Source organism: Labrus mixtus, chromosome 1 (genome assembly GCF_963584025.1).
Source record: "Labrus mixtus chromosome 1, fLabMix1.1, whole genome shotgun sequence".
NCBI lineage: Eukaryota > Metazoa > Chordata > Actinopteri > Labriformes > Labridae > Labrus > Labrus mixtus.
Genome location: NC_083612.1, coordinates 1,669,801 through 1,692,553, shown reverse-complemented (window position 1 = coordinate 1,692,553; position 22,753 = coordinate 1,669,801). Strand labels below are relative to the sequence as shown.

At 44.2% G+C, this 22,753-nt stretch overlaps 1 protein-coding gene across 1 annotated transcript in view; it reads right to left on the bottom strand.

Moving 5' to 3' along the window:
- ntrk3b (neurotrophic tyrosine kinase, receptor, type 3b) overlaps positions 1-22,753 on the bottom strand; it is a 251,433-nt gene that overhangs the window by 184,045 nt on the left and 44,635 nt on the right. The window contains exons 2-3 of the mRNA XM_061045439.1: positions 18,595-18,669; positions 13,765-13,836 (exon numbers count right to left, since the gene is read on the bottom strand). Coding sequence (XP_060901422.1) covers positions 13,765-13,836; positions 18,595-18,669 — 147 coding nt within the window. The remainder of the gene's footprint in view (positions 1-13,764; positions 13,837-18,594; positions 18,670-22,753) is intronic.

Below are 22,753 nucleotides of genomic sequence, written 5' to 3'. Positions count from 1 at the left end.
AAACACAGTTAAGCAGTGAGTACAGTATGTTATTCTTCTTTTCTCTAGTCCCTCAATTAAACTACTTTTATACACGAGGGGAGGAGTCAGCCGGCCGTCCAGGCGATGTAAACAAAGTGAAGATAGGACTCTGAAAACTCTGAAAACATCACAGACAGTGGGACTCGGGTGTTACACCCATTGTAGACAGTCATGACTCACAGAGTTATTTTCAGAGGATATACTTGATTCTATATTTAAGTGTGTAAAATCACATTTAAAGACTTTGATATCCTTCTGCATCGACCTCGCTCTTGAAACTCGAGCTGCATGAATCTGAGCTTCACAGACCGGACTGGTTTTGTCTTCTATTGAGCCACAGGTCCTTTGGCAGGTCTGACAGGAAGCTCCTGACAGACGGACCACTAGAGACACGTCTCTGTGTTATATTCTGCTCCTCTCCTCTCCAACATCGGCCTATCAGAGTGTGTACATCTCTGCCTTCCCACAGAGCTCGTTCTATACATAAATACATCCAGAGCAGGCCGAGAGCACGGACTGATACACTCCACTCACATCCCGCTGGTCAAACTGTGGCAGATAGCCGGCCGCTGAGCAGCCGAGCGTTTCTCCCTGCAGTCCACAAAGCACAGCAGATACCATGCTCCATAACGCCACCATCAGAAGGTGGCACGCCTCCGTGTTTGTGTTTACAGGGAGATTAGCCGCACGCACATCCAAGCACCCAGGCATGAGGATGGAATGTAAATTTGGATTCAGTATGAAATTTATGAATGTGCAAATTCAATTTGAACGGCTTGTTTGCTTCCCCCAAAACCTCCACGTCTGGGAAATAAGCTCCGCTCTATGCCCTGTTTAACCACCGCGGCTAATGTGCTCCTCTCTGTTGTCGAGTTACAGCTTCTTCTTCTTCTTCTTTTTTTTTTTTTTTAAAGTCACTTTTTCCATACTGAAAATATCCATTACCCCTCTCCCCCCCCCCCCCCCCCCCCCCCCCCCCCCCACTCCAGAGCACAAGCAGCAGTCTGCATAATCAAACATCAGCGTGATTCACCTTCAGTAGCAGAAAACAGCAGCAGAGCATCGCTATGGTTTCCCAACACCGGGGAGAGATTTCATGTGGTGCATTGTGGGCGGCGAGCTGTTTAAATGAAAATGGTGGGGGCGGTCTACTACGAAAGTCTAATGTTAGAGGGAGATCCTGAAGTGCCCTTCACCTCCCCACATCAGCGCTCTCTCCCACAGTCACGTGTCTCCAGCTCTGGCAGAGCGGAGCGGGCAGGCCGGCCTGTGGGAGGGAATCAGGTCCGCGCAACCTTTACCCGCAGAGCTACGCCAACTTCCAATTTAACACACTCGGAGAGCGGGGAACGCTGCCACACAGAGCGGAGAGTGGGCAGGCAGGCCGCCGCTCCGAGTGCTGCAACGCGGTCAATTTAAGGATGACTTCTGCTGCTCAGTGTTTTGCAATCTGCATGTCTGTTTCGGAAAGAATGCACGCAGTGTGAAAATGCAAAACTTCTGATTTAGCGGACGTGAGGGGCTCGTTGGAATGAGCAGCGGCGGTCTCCAAAAGGTTCACAGCCTGAGTGTAGGAGGAAGTCCTCCTCCAGAGCAGAGCTAAATAAGAGAGAGGACAGGATGGGGAGGAATAAAACAGCCGCTCTGCATCTCTTAAAGAATCAAAAGTCATGCTATGACGCCCACAGAAGCAAAACATTTAAGCTAGCCCACATTAGCGAGTTCACTTTTACAGCTTTGCAAACACAGCTGAACTGTTATTCGGATGCATTATGCATCACTGTCGTTAGAAATCTAAAAATCTGATGGAAATATTTCCTCCAGGGTCGATGGTTAGCAGACGTCTGTCACCAGCGCAGTAGCGGGTGTGTTTTTTATAATGACCTTGTACTTCTTCTTTCCCTCCTTTTTGTGCTGGAAAAATGAAGCGAGGCTACCCTGGAAATCATCCTGACTTTGTTCACACATGCACCTCACAGCAGGAAGTGATCCCTGACGGACGCGAGCGGGTTCTCAGGAGGCGGTCCAGAACAACATGTAGTTGGCGGATGAATCAGATGATGACAATCTGTGCTACAGGTTCAGGTTCAATTAAAGCCAGACAGTTATCAAAGCCAGAGAAATCTGGAATTTTATAAACTGGACGCGTCATGATTAGCTGCTATGACCGACAGAACATGTGTATCGTTGCCGTGGAAACACCGGATGTTACATCAAAGACCGCTGCATGAGGACAGGTGAGCTGCTCCTGAAAGCTGCTGTGATAAAAACATCATGTAGATTATACTCTGATACATCAGCTCGTCTGTAAACAGATTCTCTTCCTCTGGTCTGTTTCACCCGGTCGTCATGACTACGGTCAACTCAGAGTTTGTTTTCACCGGAGTGGGCGGGGGGAGGACTCCGATGATTCCCCGCCAGCCTCAACGTCATCTTTTGTTATTGTTTTGATTGAGAGCCCCCTGGTGGAGGAATCTACATATTGTACCTTTAAGTCACAGTTTTAACAAAAGGTTGGAGAACAGGAAAGACACCAGATGCACAACACAGTCTATGGTTGTGCGGCGGTCGCAGTCTAAAAACATCAGCCCCTCCTCCCTCTCGCCTATGGTTCATTTTTCTAGAATATTTCCAAGGGGGGCTGGCAGGAAATGTGGCTGATTGCGACCACACAGCAGCTCAACCCAAAAAACTTCAGGAAGTTTTCAAGAGTTTTTGGCATGTGTGTGAAAGAAATTGTTATTTTCTTCTTCTTTAAGGAGACGTTAACGCGTGATAAGATCTTAAAAACATGTTTAAACTAGGCTTAGGTGTGTCTTAATTTAAAATCCCTACACGTGCACCCCAAATGGAGTTCTTGATTATAAAGTGGCCTCACGAGGCTCTGCTCAAATCTACAGTCACACATTGTAAACAAAAAGTAAACAGTGAGCGATGCCCGGTGACAGACTGACAAAGCTCCGGCTTCAAGAGCAGGTACACTCTTTGTTAATAAGTCTCTCAAGCTGTCACTGTTTGTTTTTAAAGGAGGAAGTTATTATTTGTATTTTTCCTTGGAGAAGATAAGTTCAGCATGGATGCTGCTTCTTATTCACACGGTTTCAGTCTGTCACCCTAAAAGCTCCTCAGCACACCCGAGCATCTCTAACCAAGCTGGAAGAGAAAATCTGTCTCATCGCTCTCGCTCAAATGTCATCACAAAGCTCGTCCTGCTTTCAAAATGGCAGCTCTCCAGAAAGCTTGCAGTCTGCCTTTCTAAAAGCTGGGTCTGCTACACGGTCTTAAGTGAAGGGTAATGGTGTCAGTGGATTGTCTGTCGGATCGGTTTGAAACGTCTTCATCCCTTTGAGACCGGGTAAAAGGAAAAACCTGCGATACACACTTTAGAGTTCACCTTTCTCAGGCAGGGCAGCGTCATGGCTGCAGATCTACATTCAAGCGTCGACGAGTCAAGCCGTGGCAAATATGTTTTTAGCTACGATGACCTCCAGCTCTGCACTGAGAAACCATCCCGCTTTTTTTCTGGGTCAGAAAGTCGGTTAACTGCGTGAGTGTGAATGTAAGACGCTTGACACCGAGCGAGTGAGCTTAGCGTTCATTTGCACCTTGAAGATTGCCGATCTATTTTTAATGTTCCTGTCGGGGGCTGAACTCTGCAGAGACTGAAGGTGTCGTCTCCGGCTATACCTGGAGGAGGAGAAGCTCCTCTTCAAAGGATGCAAGAGAAGGAGGAAGGGAAGGAGGAAGTTGAAGGAATGTAGGAGAGATTTTTTTAAAAGCCTCGATACGGTAAACAGTGAATAATCAGAGTTCTAATTAAGGTTGGTCTCGGACTAGCTGACCCAAGTATGAATGTGACATTTAGGAATTAAAAAAATAAAATACACGTAGCCGGGAAGATTTAATGAGAGAGAGTCTCCACTTCCTTCCCTCCCTGTGGGGGAATGACCTTTTCCGACTCCCCGGTGACAACGCTCCCTCCAGATTTATTGGGACTCTCTCCCTCGGCTGCACTGGAATAAAGAGAAAAAAGTTGCCTCACCATCCAGGAGCTGACCTTTAATTTGACACAGACTGGGGACAAGCAGAGCGCGCGGAGCCACCGGTCGGCCAGCAGCATCAAACACAAAAACTGGAGCCAGCGGTGGCACAAATGACTTGAAAGCCCGAGACCTTGTAGCGGCACCTTTTGTTGATGGGCTTCATTTCCACCTGGTGCTTTTGTGTGCGGGGATAAATGTGTGCGAGATGAATGTCATCGCAGCACAAGATAGAGATGAACAGTGTTGTTTTTTTTTTTCACTTGCAGACTCACAGAGGGATCAAAGGGAGCCGCAGACATGAAGTGATTGTTGAAATGACACTGACAGGTCACAACCGAGCCGGCAGTCAGCGACTGTCTTCAGCTGTCATTTTCAACACGTTACACTCCCCAACTCGTCAGATGTGGCTGCTTACTTTCACGGCTCAAAAGCTTCAGAATACGACTATCTACTGTACGTTTCCCTCGTTGAAATATGCACGACTCCATGCAATAACAAATATGTAGCATTCTGTTAGACTGTAGAAGTAGAGCAGTCGAGTAAACGATAATAATTCAGACATTAGATTTCATTTTTAATTTTTCAATTTTGGGCGGCTGTGGCTCGGTTGGTCGTCTCTGAACCGGAAGGTCGAGGGTTTGATCCCCATCTCCTGCAGCCACATGTCCGATGTGTCCTTGGGCAAGACACTTAACCCCAAGTTGCTCCCTCTGCTTCGTCTGCAGTGTGTGAATGTGTATGAATGGGATTAGTTACTTCTGATGGTCTCTCTCTGCCATCAGTGTGTGAACGTGTAGGTGTGACCTGCAGTGTAAAAAAAGCGCTTTGAGTAGTCAGAAGACTAGAAAATAAATATACCAAGCTCAAGTCCATTTGGCGATGGTTTGTGTAACAAATGTTTCTGCAAATCAAGAAATAAAATTCCACACAAGCCAACAAAAACGGAAAAAAACTGTGAACATCTTTAAGTCAGAAAAGAAGAGAAAAGAGACGCGCGATCGTCCGTCAATCAGAGGAGAATTACAGCTGTCACAGAGCGCCGTGGTGAGGAGCTGAAAAAAAGCTTTACAATGCTAACTGCAAGATAAAAAAAAAAGGAGAAGAAGAAGAAGTCATTGTGACCACTTGAAGAGCCTGACAGGCAGACGCCGTTTGAGGTAGAAGTCACTTATAGACTGCGAGTCTTTAACATTTTTACTTTAATGGGACTAAAAGCTTCAAGGATGAGAGGAACCTTATCTTGGACCGGCAGCTAGTCAGGGAGGAACATGAAAACTCGAACTGGGTTTTATATCTTCAAAAAGGCTCGTTAAAAAAAACCACACACTGAGATATTCAGGCCAATAACGGTTTCCTTCAGGGTCGGAGGAACAGCTAACCTGACTCAGGTTGTGTTCAAATAGACGAGTATTTGTCACATTTGTCCGTACACTAAATGGTGTTGTGACGTTCCCAACGACCTGATTCTACTGAACAGCTCTTCAGGAAGAACGAAGGGGGAACCGTTCTCGATCTGCCCGATTTTCTCGTGTCCCTATCCACCCGTTTACTCCCCTTCACACAGAGAATCAGTCATGAGAGCAGCGATGTCGGGGAGGTTAGTGACAGAAAACACACTTTTTGTAGCGTCCCTCCCTCCTGCACGTGTAGAGAGAGAGAGAGCGAGAGACGGGGTGAGGTGGTCGAGCGAGCTGCAGAGGAAATGTAGAGAGGGAGCTGTAGTGGTAAGGACAAATAACCGGAGTGAATCAGAGGAATAAAACTATTTTGTTCGGTTTAGTTTTTGTTAAATCTGATTATTTCATGATGTACAGTGGAAACAAACACAGGCTCATATCTACACATTACAAGATAGATAGATAGATAGATAGATAGATAGATAGATGGATAGATAGATAGATAGATAGATAGATAGATAGATAGATAGATAGATGGATGGATAGATAGATAGATAGATAGATAGATAGATAGATAGATAGATGGATAGATAGATAGATAGATAGATAGATAGATAGATAGATAGATAGATGGATGGATAGATAGATAGATAGATAGATAGATAGATAGATAGATAGATGGATGGATAGATAGATAGATAGATAGATAGATAGATAGATACTTTATTGATCCCAAGGGAAATTCAAAAATACAGAATTTTTGAAAAATACAAAAATGCAAAAAAATACAAAAATTCAGAAATACAAGAGAGGAGCCAGAGTCATCTCATCCTCGTTTTTTTCCTATCTCCCCTCTTCCTCGTTTCTGCTGTGTGGCCTCTTTGCTGAGCCCGACCCCCCACCATCTGTATTTGATCAGAACGGCAAGATATTTAAAAAACAACTCAAAAGACGAGGAACGGATCTCTAAAAGGAAAGCAAGATCCGGCTCCCTTCAAAGAGCCGTAAATCCCCTCACTGTAACCGAAGCCTGGACTTCAGCGGTGCATTTTAAAAAGTGGAGCACATCCCTGCTCTGTGCGACCGTTTCTCCAAAAGGCATGCCTCCTCCGCCCGCCTGACCGAACACAGCGAGGTCATACCATCTCCTCTCGGACACCTCTGACTGTGCGAGCGTGTGTGTGTGTGGGCTGAAATGTGCAATAAACAATAACAATTTAATAATCACGTCAAGTGAGTTCAGTCCTATTACCCTCTCTGTGATAACACAATTAATTCCTGGAAAATAAATCTCCACAGCAGCGAATCACAGACCAGTGGATCTCAAGCTGCCCGACCATAGAGCCACATGGACGAAAAAAAATGTTCTGCAGGAAGCATAATCCACAATTGTCCCTTTCTTTCCTAAAAACAATTTAGCTTAAGAAATGAAAAGCATGATGCAATTTATTATTATTATTATCATTATTATTATTATTATTATTATTAATAGACCAATTAATCTTCCGGCCGATATTAGCACTACCGGTGATAATTGGATAATTTTATCACAGCTATGCGCCAATATTACTCAATTTATTCATCAGACAAATATCATTTCATTTGAGTTTCATTGTATTACACTAGCAGTTCTCTGTCACCAGCAGAGGGCGCTGTATGGATCACAACGAGCCTCATCACTGTCCAGAGTGTCGAGCTGTGACGCTCGTACATGCTCAGTTACTTTCCAGTTGAGTGACCATCTTTGTGTCATATCTTTTCCACAGGTGTTTGATAACTGCATCTGAGGGATAAGCGCAATAAATGTGTACATCTATATCTATTTCTACAGACCAAACACTGAAAAATATCAGCCAATGTATCGATATCGTTGGTTTTTACTGTCAAAACGCCTTTCAGGCACCATTTCAAAACATGTTTGTTTTGTTCCGTCTCTTTGTTCTGTCATGTTTTGTACCGTTTGAGGTTCAAACTTCACAATTTCATTCCATTAAACTAATCTCATTGGTTGAAAGATATCAGAAATTTAGGTCTCGATTTCTCCTAAAGGAGTTGGTGGTGGGTCGTGAGGTTAGATGAGATGAGAACCACTGCTGGAGACGATACTAAGGCGGGCCGTCCAGTTATATATTTGACCTTTTTAAAATAACAATGAAATCACTGCATGCATGTGAGAGGAAGGTTTACAGAGCGATGCAGAGCAGGCTAAACACTGAAGCTTCAGTGTCCACCACATGGTGACCTGTGTGAGCATCCACTCTAGAGAGGGGGGGGGGGGACAGCTCTCTACAATGTTTAGAATGTGGACTGCAGTACCCATTTTAAACACTAGGGGTCAGGGTTACATACTGCTCCTTTAAAGATAAATGCTATTGTTGATTTCTCAAATATGTTTGGATAAAATCTTTGTCTTTTATATCTCCAGCACGATCACAGTCAGCAGGTTAGAGTTAAGCTCCTCTTAAAAATCTGAAGATATTTGAAAAGATAATTTTAAAGTAGTGTCACATTATTAAGTCAGCAGTCAAACATCGTAAATTATCCCAATGAACAATCATTCCTGTAAAGAGGAACAGACGGTTTGTAGGAGGCAGAGAGAATAAAAGTTGACTTTAATCAAAGTCGGTCGTTCTCTGCAAAGGTTGTGCAAATATTAGTTATGTTCCTTCGCCGTCCCTTTATGGTACTTAAGAGGTTCAGGGCTCTTCAGGTTCTCCAGCCGCAGTTATAGCTGAGACTGCTGCAGAGTCACTGCCGCTGCTCAGACAAACATACAGATACATCACCAGCTTCATTTCACCTTCATGACTCCAGCCGGGCCGATTCCTTTAACCATTTTAGGCCGATTTAGACCAGATTAATTAGTCGTATGACGATGGCGTCCATTGTACACTGAGGCATGACGACCAATCAGCTGCTCCTGACCGGTTGGATAATTTTCTGACATGTTTGATATATTTTGGCCGTACGGCTGCACACACTCACACAGTGAGAGCAGAGCCATGAGTTGATTAGCAGGCCCCGGAATTTGTTTTCCTGATTTTACCTGCTCAAACTGACAGACAGTGTCAGAAATCACCATGGCAACAGCATGCACACCTGTTTAATCTGTTTTCCCCTCCTCTCATGAAAGAAACGTTGGCAGGAAACAACATTGAACCTCCAGATGCCAGAGGTTTGAAGCTGTCTTGTGTAAATCTTGTGTGTAAATTCTCACAGGGAACTAACGCGTGATTTTCAGAACAAGCTGTTTAGCGCCCTCTGCAGATTTATTATAGGATTACTCCGACAAACGTTTACCTCATGAACTGCCCACTTTAAGTTTGGACATCCACCATCATAACACTTTATGTGAGTGTTAAAATGGGCATTAGCAGAATAGGTTAACTTTAATAGAAAACCATTTACCACAAAGGTGTCACCTTAAAGGAGAAATATGTAACTCTGACCCCTAGTGTTTAAAATGAGTACTGCAGTCCAAATTCAAAGAGAGAGAGAGCTGTCTCCCCCCCCTAGAGTCCATGCTCACACAGGTCACCATGTGGTGGACTCTGAAGCTTCAGTGTTTATCCAGCTCTGCATGGGTCTGTAAACCTTTCTGTGTTCTAACCTCTCTCCATTTTTCAAAAAGCATCTCCAATATTGATCCTAGTTTGAGCACGTTTCTGCTCGTGGAGCTTATTAGAAACATGCAGAGGCTTTTTAGGTCGGGTACAATCACTTCTATCTGAACCACTTCTCTTGCCCGCTTCCATCGCTGCAACACCTGTTGACCTGATAACTGCTCTCATATCTGACAAACCGAGGGGCGTCCAAAACGGCCGTGTGGGGGGTGTCTTAAAAGCGCCTACCTTCTCTGGTCCAAACAAATCCAGAGCATTCAGGAGCAGAATCTAAAGTTAGAAGGAGGACATACTGGCTGCTGCATTGTTGTCAGAGAAGCCAGCACTTCAACATGTTTCCTTAATGATCAGATAGTAAGATACCTTTATCATCTACCTCAGTAAACATCTCACTGATTGGTCCTTTAAGTGTTTAAAGGTAAACATAACACTTTGTTGACTTCTTGTTTGAGTCTTGCGAGCTCATTTATTCTGAGTGTTGATCAAATATTTGTGCGGTGAGTGTTTGTCACACACATTTAATGGCGGAGAGTTAATCCCGATCTGGGGCTTCATGTAGCCTCACACGGTTTATATTTACAGTCATGTCACTCTTCAGTTCAAATTAAACGCTCTGTGTTCTACTCACTGACACATCAGCAGGACCGGCTGCTGAACATACCTAATCACAACAAAGCTCCATCGCAGGCTGTAGTATGCCGTGATTATCTTTATGTTAGACACAACGCCACCCAGAAGAGGTCACCTGATAACGACAGCTCTAATGTTTGGACGAGAGCTGCCATGAGAAGAAAGAAAAAAAGGATTTTAAATATATCTGAGTTCTCACCTAATGAACCATCGGATGTTTTAATTAGAAAAAGCAGCCTGGCAGAGATGATAAGCCGAGCTGTACTTCTGTTTGTTTGTTTGTTTGTTTGTTTGCTGACCTCCCTGGGGGGGGGCGGGGGACACACACACACACACACACACAGCACTGTCTTTATTATACTGGTGTCTTATTGCCGTTCAAGTGAAAGCTTTCATTGGTATACAATATTGTGTCAATAACATCGAGTCGGAGCACTTCCTTGTGTCTGAAACGCTCGAGGTCAGAATCAATAATTGACAGAGTAAATGGTACAGATCAATTGTAATCGACTTTTCACTGAGGACCCTCCCCCTCCCCCTCCCCCTTACCCCCTTACTCACTGATTGGATGTCAGCCTTCCTCATATCATTAATAACTGTATGGTTACATCAGAGGTCTTTGGTCCTTTCAGGGTCAACAGATTTTTAAACCCGGCTAACAAAGCAAACAGAAGCTGTGTGGTTCTGTTTAAAAGATGTTTTGCTCTGAAAGCCTTTTAAGGGATCTTTGTAAACCCCTTAACGACGACATGATACTGTGCTGCAGACCGGGGCTAAAGATGTCAGAGTGAGGCTGCTACACAGGGAGCGAGCCAGAGCAGCTTGCTCAGGAACACCTCCGCAGTTCTCGGGAAGTGACCTGGCACCAGACCAACCTCCATACTTTGGTCCTGTACTGGGACTTGAACCGGCGATCCCTGGTCCCCTACCCAAAGTCCCTACAGACTGAGCCACTGCCGCCCAACTAGTGGGCTAAAGATGGTCTCCTGATCAATATTTTTAATGTATGTTGGAAAAAAAAATCATGGTTTGGAGCCAGAATGTCCCAGGATTTATTTATGTTTGAGGAGGAAAATTTGGAGGCGTATTTAAATAAATATGAATCTGATCTTTTTATCATGAATTAACAAGATAAATATATCTGAATTACGAGTTACGTTTTTATGAAAAATAAAATTCTGCTCTGTTTTTTCTGAATTAACGAGATATTGGTCCCTCAAAATCCCAACAGAAGCTTTATTTACACCGCTCAAAGCTGCAAACGTTCCCAGACTGTTACGTTTAAGAGTTTTATTTTGGGTTGGGTTTGACACATGAGGTAATACTCGTGCCTTTAGGTAACAAAGATCAATCATTCCCAAAGTCTGGGTTCCGACACACGGGTGGGTTGCCAGAGATTTTTTATGGGTCGCCAATTGAGTTTTCAGAATGTTCTGCAAAAAAAAAGTGACATTAAATGACAAAGCCCAGCTTGCATCGAACATGGTTTCATATCGTGTAGCCACAGAGAGGCAACCGCACACCATCGCTGAAAAATTCATCCTTCCCGCTGCGTTGTGAACTTTATTGAAGGCCCACTCAACAACCGGCTTTTTTTTAACAAGAAATGTGCTGACATGGGAGCGAAACACAAACACTTACTGTTTGACACAGAAGTTCGCTGGCTGTCCAAAGGGAAGAGTTCTCCAAATAAGTGGGTCACCAGAAAAAAAAAGTTAGGAAACACTGACATACTGTAGATCAGGGGTGGGCAACTGGCGGCCCGGGGGCCACATGTGGCCCCCATCAACCCTCAACGTGGCCCTCAGGTCAATTTTTACATAGAAATTAATTGGAAACATGAAGAAAACAAAATCTGCCACGAAATCATGAAAACCAGAAAAATGTCCATAATTATATTTGATCACTGGTATATGTTGAGTTAAATTTGAGACATAATCGACTGTAATCGTTTTTGTATTCTACAATTTGGCCCCCTGGCAGTGAGAATTAAATGAATGTGGCCCTTGCTGTGACCAAAGTTGCCCATCCCTGCTGTAGATGGTAGTCTGTCGACTTTGTGCAGGCACCTTAGACCTAACCTCGCTGTGACCTGTCAGGATCAGATGTGCTGATCAAGCTTCACTGATGAAACATGATGCATGTGAAGTGCATTCAGTTTGGCTACGTGGAGACTCAAGAGACAATCAGGCGACTGGATCCAGAACAACTGAGGCGCTGATGTTAAGTCGAGAAACGTAAGCGTCCTTTATCTCTGATTAGAGGCTAAAGTTGCTGTAACTCCCCTAACACAGTCGAGCAGTAATAAGCTACGTTAGCCTCTACAGTGTGATAGCAGACGGGACAAGCTGCACACACTGCGTACAGTAAATACTTCACAGTAGATAAAAGTCCTCACAAAAATGAAACCCTGCAGGCCTTTGACGTAACCCCCGTGAGAAAGCTAGCCGGCATGCTAATTCTTGCAGCTTATGTAACAACAGACATGCACACTGTGTGAAGGCTACTTTTCTTTACACTCGAGCTCATGATGATACCGTCTGATCTCTTTACACAACAACACGTCATCATCATGCTGAGAAACACAAAGTCTCCCACTGTGTCTTCTGATCTAAGATCAGAGTTTGGGTACATACAGTAACTCATGCTGCACACACACAATGACACATGTTTAAACACATAGATGAATCTTAATTGAAAGGAGGGTGAAGCCGGGGTTAATCACAGTCATCGGGTTTACAGCGTGTAGGATGAAGGATAACTTTAAAGCGTCTGCGTTAGCCTGAGCGAGTGACAAAAAGACGAGCTGTCGCCCTCCTCACAAAAGGAGCGAGCGTCAGAGCGTCTGATGGCCTTCGCTTTGAGCCGACCTGTCTGACACAGACATCAATGAGGTCGCTCTTCTGAGGGCTAAGCTTAGGCGGAATAATTAATCTTCTTTGACATCATCATCCGCAGTGTCACCTAGCAACCAGCCATCTCCACTAAAGAGGTCACAGAGAGAGGGGCCTTGTTAGACTGTAAGGGGGGGCGGGGCTTACAGTGATCATGACTTAAATCAGACACTCATCCCGACACTCATCTTTTCTTATCTCTTATGAAACATTTTGGCCCTTTCAAGAGATAAAGTTGAAAAGGTCGCAGTCCTTTATTTGTTTTCGGAGTGAATCTACCTTCTGCAGAGAAAATAATGAGTCACTTTCATTAAACCCTGATGAGCTCAATTAGCTCTACCAATCAGCTAACGAAAGAGAGAGCGAGAGAGAGAGAGAGAAAAGAAGAACCAACTTTTTAAAACACACACACACACACCAGACGTGTTCACACACTCACATGCCCAAAAGTCCGCTCTTAACAAGATGAATCAGGCTAGAATATTCTCAACATAAAGACGAAGAATTGATTTACTTTCTCAACCATATTATGAACACACACACACAAACACACACCCACACACACACACACACACACACACACACACACACAGTTCAAGGTGCACAGCTTCAGGGCTAACAGCTGTAATCCACAGGAGAGAAAAAAAAAACCCACACCAAACTGCCTCTTAGCTGACAACTGGAAATTGCAAATGGCAGAGTGTTCAGGTAACAGACTGAGAGCGAGTTCCTCAGCGTGTTTACTCGCTGAAAATTGGGGAATAACAGGCTGTCATACGGGCTGACACATCAGCCTTTGTTAAAGGAATTACCTTGCTCTGTGCCCGGCTCTGTGACGGCCCGGACAGATTGTCCGTTTTGGTGAGTTCAGACTAAATGGAAGTGCGTCTTCGGCATGTTGCACAGAGGAGCCGCGGCAAGATAGGAATCCAATTATCCAAGGCAAATAATGGATGTCTCATTTAAGATGTGCGGCTGTATGCGACAGTAATGGCACAGTTTTCCTCCGAGCCATTCTCTATCAGCTGCATCACCTCCTGCTCAACACTAACTCATCTGCAGCCATACACCACGGGCTGTCAGGCGTCACACATCATAATAAATCTGGTAAAGAGCGCCGGGAAACATGGCTGTCAAAGATAGAATATTTACTCACATGTAGCGTAGGTGTGGGTTCTGAGCGAACGCTCGAGCCTGGATCACCCTCAGGTTGCAATTCATGATAGTTCTGAAATGATAAAAACAGATCACACTGTAAAGAAACCATCTAAACAAAGACGTGTGTTTTTCCTCAGAGCGTGGGCACATACAAACGCATGCACACAGAATCACAGCGTAGTGATCATGTAACCGTGGAGAAAGCGTTCCGATTTGGTTTCATTTTTCCTCTTCAGTTTAACACACATTTCATCCCCCTTGTCCCGCTCCGTTCCTCATTTTGACTCGCTCACTTGTCTGCTGTTTAGAAGCCTCACACGGGTTTCTTTCTCTACTTTGTCAAAGATTTTTCATTTCAAAGATTTTTTTTTATCATTTCCAGCTGCAAAGTGTTTTTCTGTCGTTTGAATAAAATTGCGCATAAGTCTAAAGAACACCCAGCGTCGGTGTCACGCTGGAGCTTTCATAGACATCTGTTACATCTTTGCCTCCGTTGGTCCACTGTAACAAATCTGCACACTTTATTTTCTGTTTCAATTACTTTCACTTCAATCTACACGCGCTGCACCCTGCGGAGCTGACACTGAAATGAAAATTCACTTTGAAGCGGCATGTGATGAAAGATTTGTGAACTTGTGTGTCTTTGCTGCAAAGAGAGTGAAACCCTGTGAATAGCACGTGTCTCCTCACACATTCCCCCCCTCGTTGTGTTAATTTGTAAGAAGTGAAAGAATCGCTGAAATTAAACCAATAATCCTCATTTAACCGTGGACCCCATGGAATCCTCTCCAGGACGGCTGGAAATCCCAGCGCCCCAGTTTGGGATCCTCTATTCTGGGCTCCAGTGGTAATGACTTCTTATTCTCTAATCACAGATGTCTCTTAAAAGTCAGTGACATCTTCAGTTTCCGCCTCACACCACAGCTGATTGGACGGAGCAGTCGGTGAAGTCTGACTCTGTGCTGTTTCCATCGAGCAAAAGGTTCCCAAAGTGTGGCTCTGGGACCCCGTTAAGGGTCCTTTAGAGGGTGTTTTAGAACATAACAATGGGTTCTTAAAAACAGTTTCACTCTTATATAATCCCCAAGAAATTAGCACAACAATGTGCACGTGTGACCGTCGAGCTTTGGTTATTATCCTCGCAGCAGGAAATAATAAAAACAGTCCTTCCAGAAAATGGCATTCAGGGAATTTCAGTTCTTGCATTCTGTGAAATACATTTATTTTTACATCTGTCATCTGTTTTCCAAACAAGAAATTACTACCGCATTACTTATCCCAAATATTCTGAGAGTAGGCTCCATGTACTGTATGAAACATGGACGTCACCTGCTGGTTTCCAAAGTGGTGATATGAAGCCCAGAGATGGCAGTCAACAAAATGGAAAATGGAAATGCTGACGCTACCAAACTTTAATTTAATCTAGAAACAGAGTAAAAGGCGGGTCTTAAGTCTCCTGATAAACAGCTAGAACGCCCTTCCTGTCACTCAACAAAGCCACGCCCCTTATTATGCAAATTTCGGCTTAACTCTTTGCCTGAAAACAATCAAAGCAGGTGCTACTTTTTTTTATTCAACGCCTTTAAAGTACTTACGAATGTGCAATAGAAAGATTTTTCTTTTATTCCTGCTGTCAAAACGGACGTTTTAATCACGGTGTTCATGGGGAATCTTTGTGTTTTGCGGCCTGACTCAACTGGACAATCGAGTAACTGCACTTTTTTTATACTGAGACTGTTTTTGAAACCACCTTCTACATACTATTATCAAACACAGTATGTACTGCATACTCCATACAACGTTCAACAGTAGTCTGTAGTTATTTTCCAGTTCCTGGTTTCTGGTCTTGGAATGAGTGTGCAGCGTCCACTTGAGAGATTCATTTAGATTTTCATAATTTAGAGATTCAATAAAGAGAACTGGAGGTATCTTTGTGTGGTTTGCACTGATCGTGGTTATTTCCTCTGTAGCGATTGGACGCTGCTGTCCGTCATTCTGATCTCAGTATTCGGCGCTTTGCATTGTGGGAATCAGAACGACATCCAGATATTTTTGCCGTACTGTGGGTCTCGCATACTGCGTTTTTGTCAAACCAGTACAGACTACACATGAAGTAGGCAGCCTTGTAGACCACTTGTTTGGCTCTGACACTCTGCATATCTTTTCTTCTTTACTGGTTCTAGGGCTGCAGGTTCAGATAATCTGTTAAAGCAGGCGCCGCCGATACAGAGGAATGCGGTCATCGATAAGCGGACATGCTGGCTCGACTCTCTCTCTTCTCACCTTGTCCTGTCTCTATTCAGCCGTGACATTAATAAATGCAACAGCCAAATAAAATATATTCAAACTAAAATCATGAAAAACACGTTAAACATGTAATCTAAACTGTTGGGAGTTTCATTCTAGTTCTTGTTTTCTTATCGTTAATAATTCCCATTAAAGACCAAAAACTGGTAATTAATTATTCTGCAGATCTCATCCTCTGTGCCAAATACTTTCAATTACTCTCTAACGACCGAGAAGACACAAGTGAGTCATGGCGTGCACTTTGTGTTTCTGTTCCTGTGCTACCATTAAAAATAAAATCACACGTTCAGCTGTAAATATAGCAAACATGTATTACTCCACAGCTGAAAATAGTCCCAAATAAAAAACAAGATTTACTCCAGTTTGAGAAATAAACAGCGCCTCGTTGTGTGGGGGGAATTTATCTAGCCTTTCTTAAATATATAAATGAAACATTTGTGACCTGCTTTTTAAATATCCTCCATGGACCAGCGAGCAGCTGAGGATGTCAGAAAGTATTACCACATGGACTAATGCACGCTTTGCTGTTGGTGTTTTCATGAGATTTGTTGACGACAAGATAAATCTGATTTCTGTGAAAACAGCCTCACTGCTCTACACTCTGTGAGATGGCAGGTTTGTTCCTGTTGTTATGGACACTAAGGCTCTTCAATCAATCAATCTACATTTGTAAAGTGCCAATTTGTAACAAATGTAATCTCAGGACGATTTACAAAAGAACAGGTTCAAGACCTTTCTCTTTGTTAAGAAAAATGGGATGGGGGAGAGGGGATAAGATGCACTCTGTACTCCTCGCCTTCATGTTGTCCTCACTTCTTTGCCGCTGAGGTGGAGGCTGGGAGTCAGGAACGTCGGGTGGGTAGTAGCGCCCGATCACCACGCTGAAATATTGGGGGAGCTGCGTCTACTCCAGAGCCCGGCTTGTGCCAACAAGGTGGTCGTTTCGGTATTTACTCTGAATAATAATATTATGCACCTTTAAGAAAAAGCTAAAGACCCAGCTCTTTCATGAATACCTACTAACTTAATGATGATGGTCTCCATATTATTGATGATGATGATGGTAATGACGATGGTTTTTGTTTGATAACGACGACTTATAAGATGGTTTCTATACTGATTAGAGCTCTCAAGAACTGCCCTCAATGTTGTGCTTTGCCTCTGGTCACTTCCTGTCAGCACCTGTGTGTCCAATCAGACTCAAAGCTGATCGTTTGCTCTTACTCACATTGTTCCCTTTTTTCTAGACACTATTGTACACATTTAGTCTATCTGAACAATCATGGCGTGCACTGGATTACGTCACTCTTTAAAGCTGTCTGTTCCTGATCGAGCTGCGACGCGGATGAGCACAAGGCACCCATCGCTCCTCGATGATGTATTTCATATTTAGACGTCAAAAATAGGAGCAGGAAGCAACATTAACGACGTTACATAAACTATTTCAGTGCTCACAAAGTGAGACAGCTGATGAATGCAATCAGTGTCTAACTGTGGAGAGATGTGCAGTTACACAACATTATTAATAGATCTGTGTTTATTCTGAAACAAATTACATCTCGTTCCATTTGACTCAAACATAGCAGGGATGAGGTGAAATATTTAATGTGCATCCTGGAGTGACTTCTTCTGGCACACCGCTATCAGCCAAACACGGCCAACATGACACGAGGTAACAGCTTTCCCAGGGAACGCGCTGCTCCAGCCAGGGAGGAGCGCGGCGTCCCCAGACGAAGGCAGCAGGAGAGAGGAGGTGGTAATGAGAAAAATGCTAATTTAGCGGCAGAGATATTGCACTTGGCCTCCCTGATGAGGGATCAAGGGGATCAGGGGGAGAGGCCGGCTCTGACTGTGGAAGGCATAGGAGAATTTTGGTCCTCTGCAGGAAGAGGAAAATAAAGGGAGAGGAAGGGGAGGTCGGGAGGGAGAGAGGGAGCGAGCGAGGGAGGTGAGATGAATGTAAAGGATGTGGCCTCATAGCGCAGGGTTGCAAAGCAGGAAAAGGAGCGTAGCATTGCTTTAAGGAGTGAAGAGATGGGAATTTATAAATAAAAATCCCCATGACACAGCAGGGACCCTTAATTCAATTTTCCCCGCTGCTTTTTAGTGTTATTTGATCAGTGGCTAAGCAAAGCAGTGCGTGACTGTCGAGAAATTAAAAGCTTGTTTGAACATCGGCTCGTGTTAGGATCAGAAACACAACCGCCTCTCCCTCGTCTTTTCCACCCTGACTCAACACCTTGTCACCTTCCCCCGGAGAATTAGCCGGGGTTTGTGTCACTTTCAGACGAGTATCGGATCAAATCCCAGCGCGGCGCCGGTGATGCTCCGGCTGCAGACACTCGTGTTTCTATCATCAGCCTCTCTGCAGCGAGCAGACGGGCAACCTGATGGAAAACAGGGATTAACAGCAGCGCAGGTTTCCACTGTTCCTTTTTCCAGATCTACGGCACAGTGGGACTGAAATAAAGTGAAGTGTCTATCATTGGTCTCCCCTCCAGATAACAGCAGCAACACTTACAGTCTCTGTAGTCCAGTGTAGAGCTCCATATCGACGTCTCTGAGAGTCTGCAATCCTGTCCAGTTCTCTATGTGTCTGTAAACGGAGAAAAAGGAGAGAGAGAGAGAATTATAAATGAGGCGCTCTTGTTCAACACCAGAACAAACTAGGAGATATGAGGAAGCAAACTTTTTGTTCAGTCTCAAAATGGCTGGCTGTGTTGTCAGAGATTCTAAATCCATATTCATTTAAATTGCAATTATTGGAACAGTTGTGACAGAGCGCTCTCTGCGGCCCTCTGATAGATTTAATTGCCAGGAGGCAGCTTGTGGAGGCTGTAATCTATGTGAGGGAAAGTGTGAGCGGGACGGAGCAAAAAATAAATAGTCCAGATGACTTTACGTCGACTAATATGAACAGCAGACTCCCGGAGAAAAGTCTCTGTGCGGGGATAAAAGACAGGGAGGCTGGCACTGTCAAATTAGCTTTAGGAAAAAAAGAGCATTTGTAAATGATTTGTTTGTTGTGTTTTGGAAATGAAACAGGCAACACACACAGGGCACACCGATTCAATTAAGCCGGGGGAAATGAGGAGATGTAGCAGAGGACATGGCAAAGGCTTTATTGCTTTGTTTAGAGGGGAGAAAAAAAAGGAAAATATGATTAAACGCTGAAGGGAGCTTTACTCGAAATGTCAAATTTCAAATCAATGCCGAAACAACAATCAGGAGACACACAAAGACATTTTTTGAAATGGCAGCATGACAGCTCATTGGCTGTTCTTCTCAGTAAACCTACAGAAACACAACAACCCCAGGGGGAGCAGGGAGGGGCAGGTAAGGTACGAAACATCCCAGACTGAGCATCATCTAAACCCCCCAACCAAAGTAACTATTCATTATTTTACATGAAGAAGATTTATTCAAAGATAACACATCAATCTAAGCACACTTAAATCAAAAAAATCTGGATCCAAAATGTGTTTTTCCTTATTTTTGTATTGTTCCAGTAAAGTGAGCACAGCTAACATGCAGCAGCTAGCCGACAGGTAGCAGCTAGCTAACAGGAGTTGTTAGATTTAAGAGTTGTTCGGCTGAATCCCTTTTTACATCACTGAACTCAACATTAGCACGGCTGCAGTCATTTCTTCTGAGAGCGGAATTACTTTATGAGTCAATAAAGATTTATTTGTTTGTTTGCTGGGTAAGGCTGCATCAGAGCGAGAAGGTTCCTGTTTTTAATCAGAGCTCCTTTATGTTTGGACTTTGCCTGTTCTCTATGTACCGAGGTGGCTTCTGATTGGTTGTTCATTCGGTGCCTGTTTTGACGTGATGTTGGTAAAGTGATGGAATATACGATTGTGTTTTAATTTGAAATCGACCGGATGCTCTGTGCATTTCCTTGTCTGACTTCCTGTCCGGCTCGATCTATTCTGTTCAGCGTGCCGCTTGCTTGCAGCGGGGCGCCGTCAAAAATAGACTTGGAGCACATTTGAAACTGAGCAGAGGGTCGTGGCGCTGCTGGCACGTGCCGGAGATGGAACGCGGCGCTTGCTGTGGAAACAGGAGCATCGACTATAGTGGCTGCGGTATGTGGAAATTTGGCAGTCGGTCCAAAAACATGCTCGTCAGGTGAACCGGTGACTCTAAAAATAGCGCCTGGGTGTGAGTGTGCGTCTGCCTGGTGACCAGTCCAGCGAGCTGCCCGATGACGCCTCCTGCCTCTTGTGATGAGCAGGAATAGATGGATGACGGATGTTTTGTTCATTCATGGAGGTATGTGTAATGTTTTACCAGGTTTAGCTGAAACTTAGAGTCCAATCTATTTAAACAAGCCGCTCCTGCATGAACCACACATACCTGCAGACACACACAACACAGCTGTCCACTCATACACACATGAAGCGATCGTGCAGTCGAGGCCGAAGCCTTGAGCAGAGTTCAGCGTCAGATCGCAGTTTGTATTCTGTGAAAGCAGCAGGAAAGTATCATTCCTGCAATTTGTATTTGGCAGAAATGTTGCTCCTGCAGCATATCTTTTGGCTCTTGTGCATCTGCTGCACAATGATGAGGCAGCTTCTGAGACATTCTGTTTATCTGAGCTCCGCGCTCCGGGTGCATCACCTGCTTTGGTGGCGAGGAGGATGCAGGTCTGCCAAATGTAACCAGCACCATGCATGACTACACTGTTAGCCACTCAGGTGCCAATGTTTATTTTCTTTTTTTTTTATAAAGGCTGGCAGGTGGGAGTAGTTAGCGGTCAGCGTGAGGCTGCTTCAGGATGTTGTTGTTTTCCAGTCAGTGAGTTTACATCCTGGACGGCGGCAGTTCTGATCGTAATGTGAGATGAGTCGTGGAAAATTGGAAACTGATTTCTGGATTGTTTTTGGCGATCTGAACTCACCGCGGACTAAAGGTGATCTGTGCAGGTGGACATGTTTACTCAAAGGCAGGAGGGTGATGGTAAAACACCTGAAGCTGCTTTGTAAAACAGGTCACATATTTAAGTATTTTAATGAGGAACAGGTGATTAGATTAGATGATAAACTGTTAAACTTCAAATAAAAGCCCATCCCAATTTAAAGCACAGTCTCTTTAAAGGCTTTATATGTGATGTTTTGATCCAGCAGATGTCGCCCTTGAGCTCCAGCATGAAACCAAAACAACTCGTGCTGCATTGTTGTGTTAGCATGCTAATGCTAGTGATCTTTATTATGCTCGTATCTTCACACTGCATGTAAATTTATCTGAAATGAGCGTGATCTAGAAACACAGTTAAGCAGTGAGTACAGTATGTTATTCTTCTTTTCTCTAGTCCCTCAATTAAACAACTTTTATACGCGATACACATATAAGGCCTTTAACTAGCCTGGTGTTGCTGCACATTTTGACACACAAAGGCAGCTCTCAATTAAAGCCCCCTCTGCATTTAGTGTGGAAAGAGTTTTTTGGTTTGAAATTAGGGAGAATAGGCGGCACATTCAGTCGACACATTTGATAACATTGCATCGGCAGAGTAACATAATTACAATCTTCTTGAGCCCATTGATCAGCCTCTGAAAGATGGAAAACAGGTTTTAAAATACTGGAACACTTTCATAGTGTCACAGTGGAGGCACCGCAGGCCGACCGTGACCTCAGAGCACAAAGACACAGCCGTGTTTGTGAAAAGGATGGTTCATCTGTTACTGCTTCACAACGTCACAGGGACTCTGCTGATGTTGAGACAGGTGTCAAACTGAAGGCTGGAGATTCTGAGGACAGAGCTGAGTCATTAACGTGACCTGAGAGCAGAAATGACAGATTCCCCTCACAGAGCGTCGCTTACTCACAGACAGTTCTGTGGTGTTAACACAGAGACGCAGAGAGAGGCAGGCTCACGGGAGGTTTTTTTTTACCAAGAAGCCGATGCTGAGGTGCAAAATCCTGCAGTTCCTGGAGTGTCCACTAGAGGCTGGCTGCAGAAGCACAGGAAGTCACATACACACCCATTCTAAAAAGCCTGTTTTTACAGCAGAGATTAACATGTTTACAGCCTGGTTCAAAAAACCAAATAGGTGTGATTAGCTCATGTCTCGATGGACACACACTGTAAGGGGGGTGAATGTTTTGATGACTCATCAGTTTTGATTTGATGAAGGATAAGAGTTATTCACAATAAGGCGTGTAGCTGACCTGATTGACAGGTGGGCGCGGTGTAACGGTTTGTCAGGAGGTTTAAAACCCGCCTCAGCTCCAGCTCTCAGCCTGTCGTTAGGTTGACTGAAAGTTAGACTGAGACAGCATTTCCAGCATGGAGACCGCCATCGATGGGACTCCAGCGCCCCCTGCAGGAACAGACGGGTGACGCCACTCAGGTTCATATTTTACACTCTGAGGCCTCATTGACTCGGGGTCTCCTCAAACCTCGAGCGCCACATGAGCAATTTTTTAATTGTGATCAATTGGAAAATCTCCAACCTTTAGTGTTCAGTCATTTGAGTTTGAAGCTGTTTAAAAAGTGCAAAAATATTCTCTTCAATTAAGACATGAGGTCCTTGACTTTCATTTATGAATTTTCACAGAGCAGAGATTGACAGAGACAATGTTAGTGTTCACCTCTTAGTACTGTAAGCACCTTTATTTATGACTAACCCTAACCCTCATGTCTTAATCAAGGAGACGATTTTTGCAGGAATCTC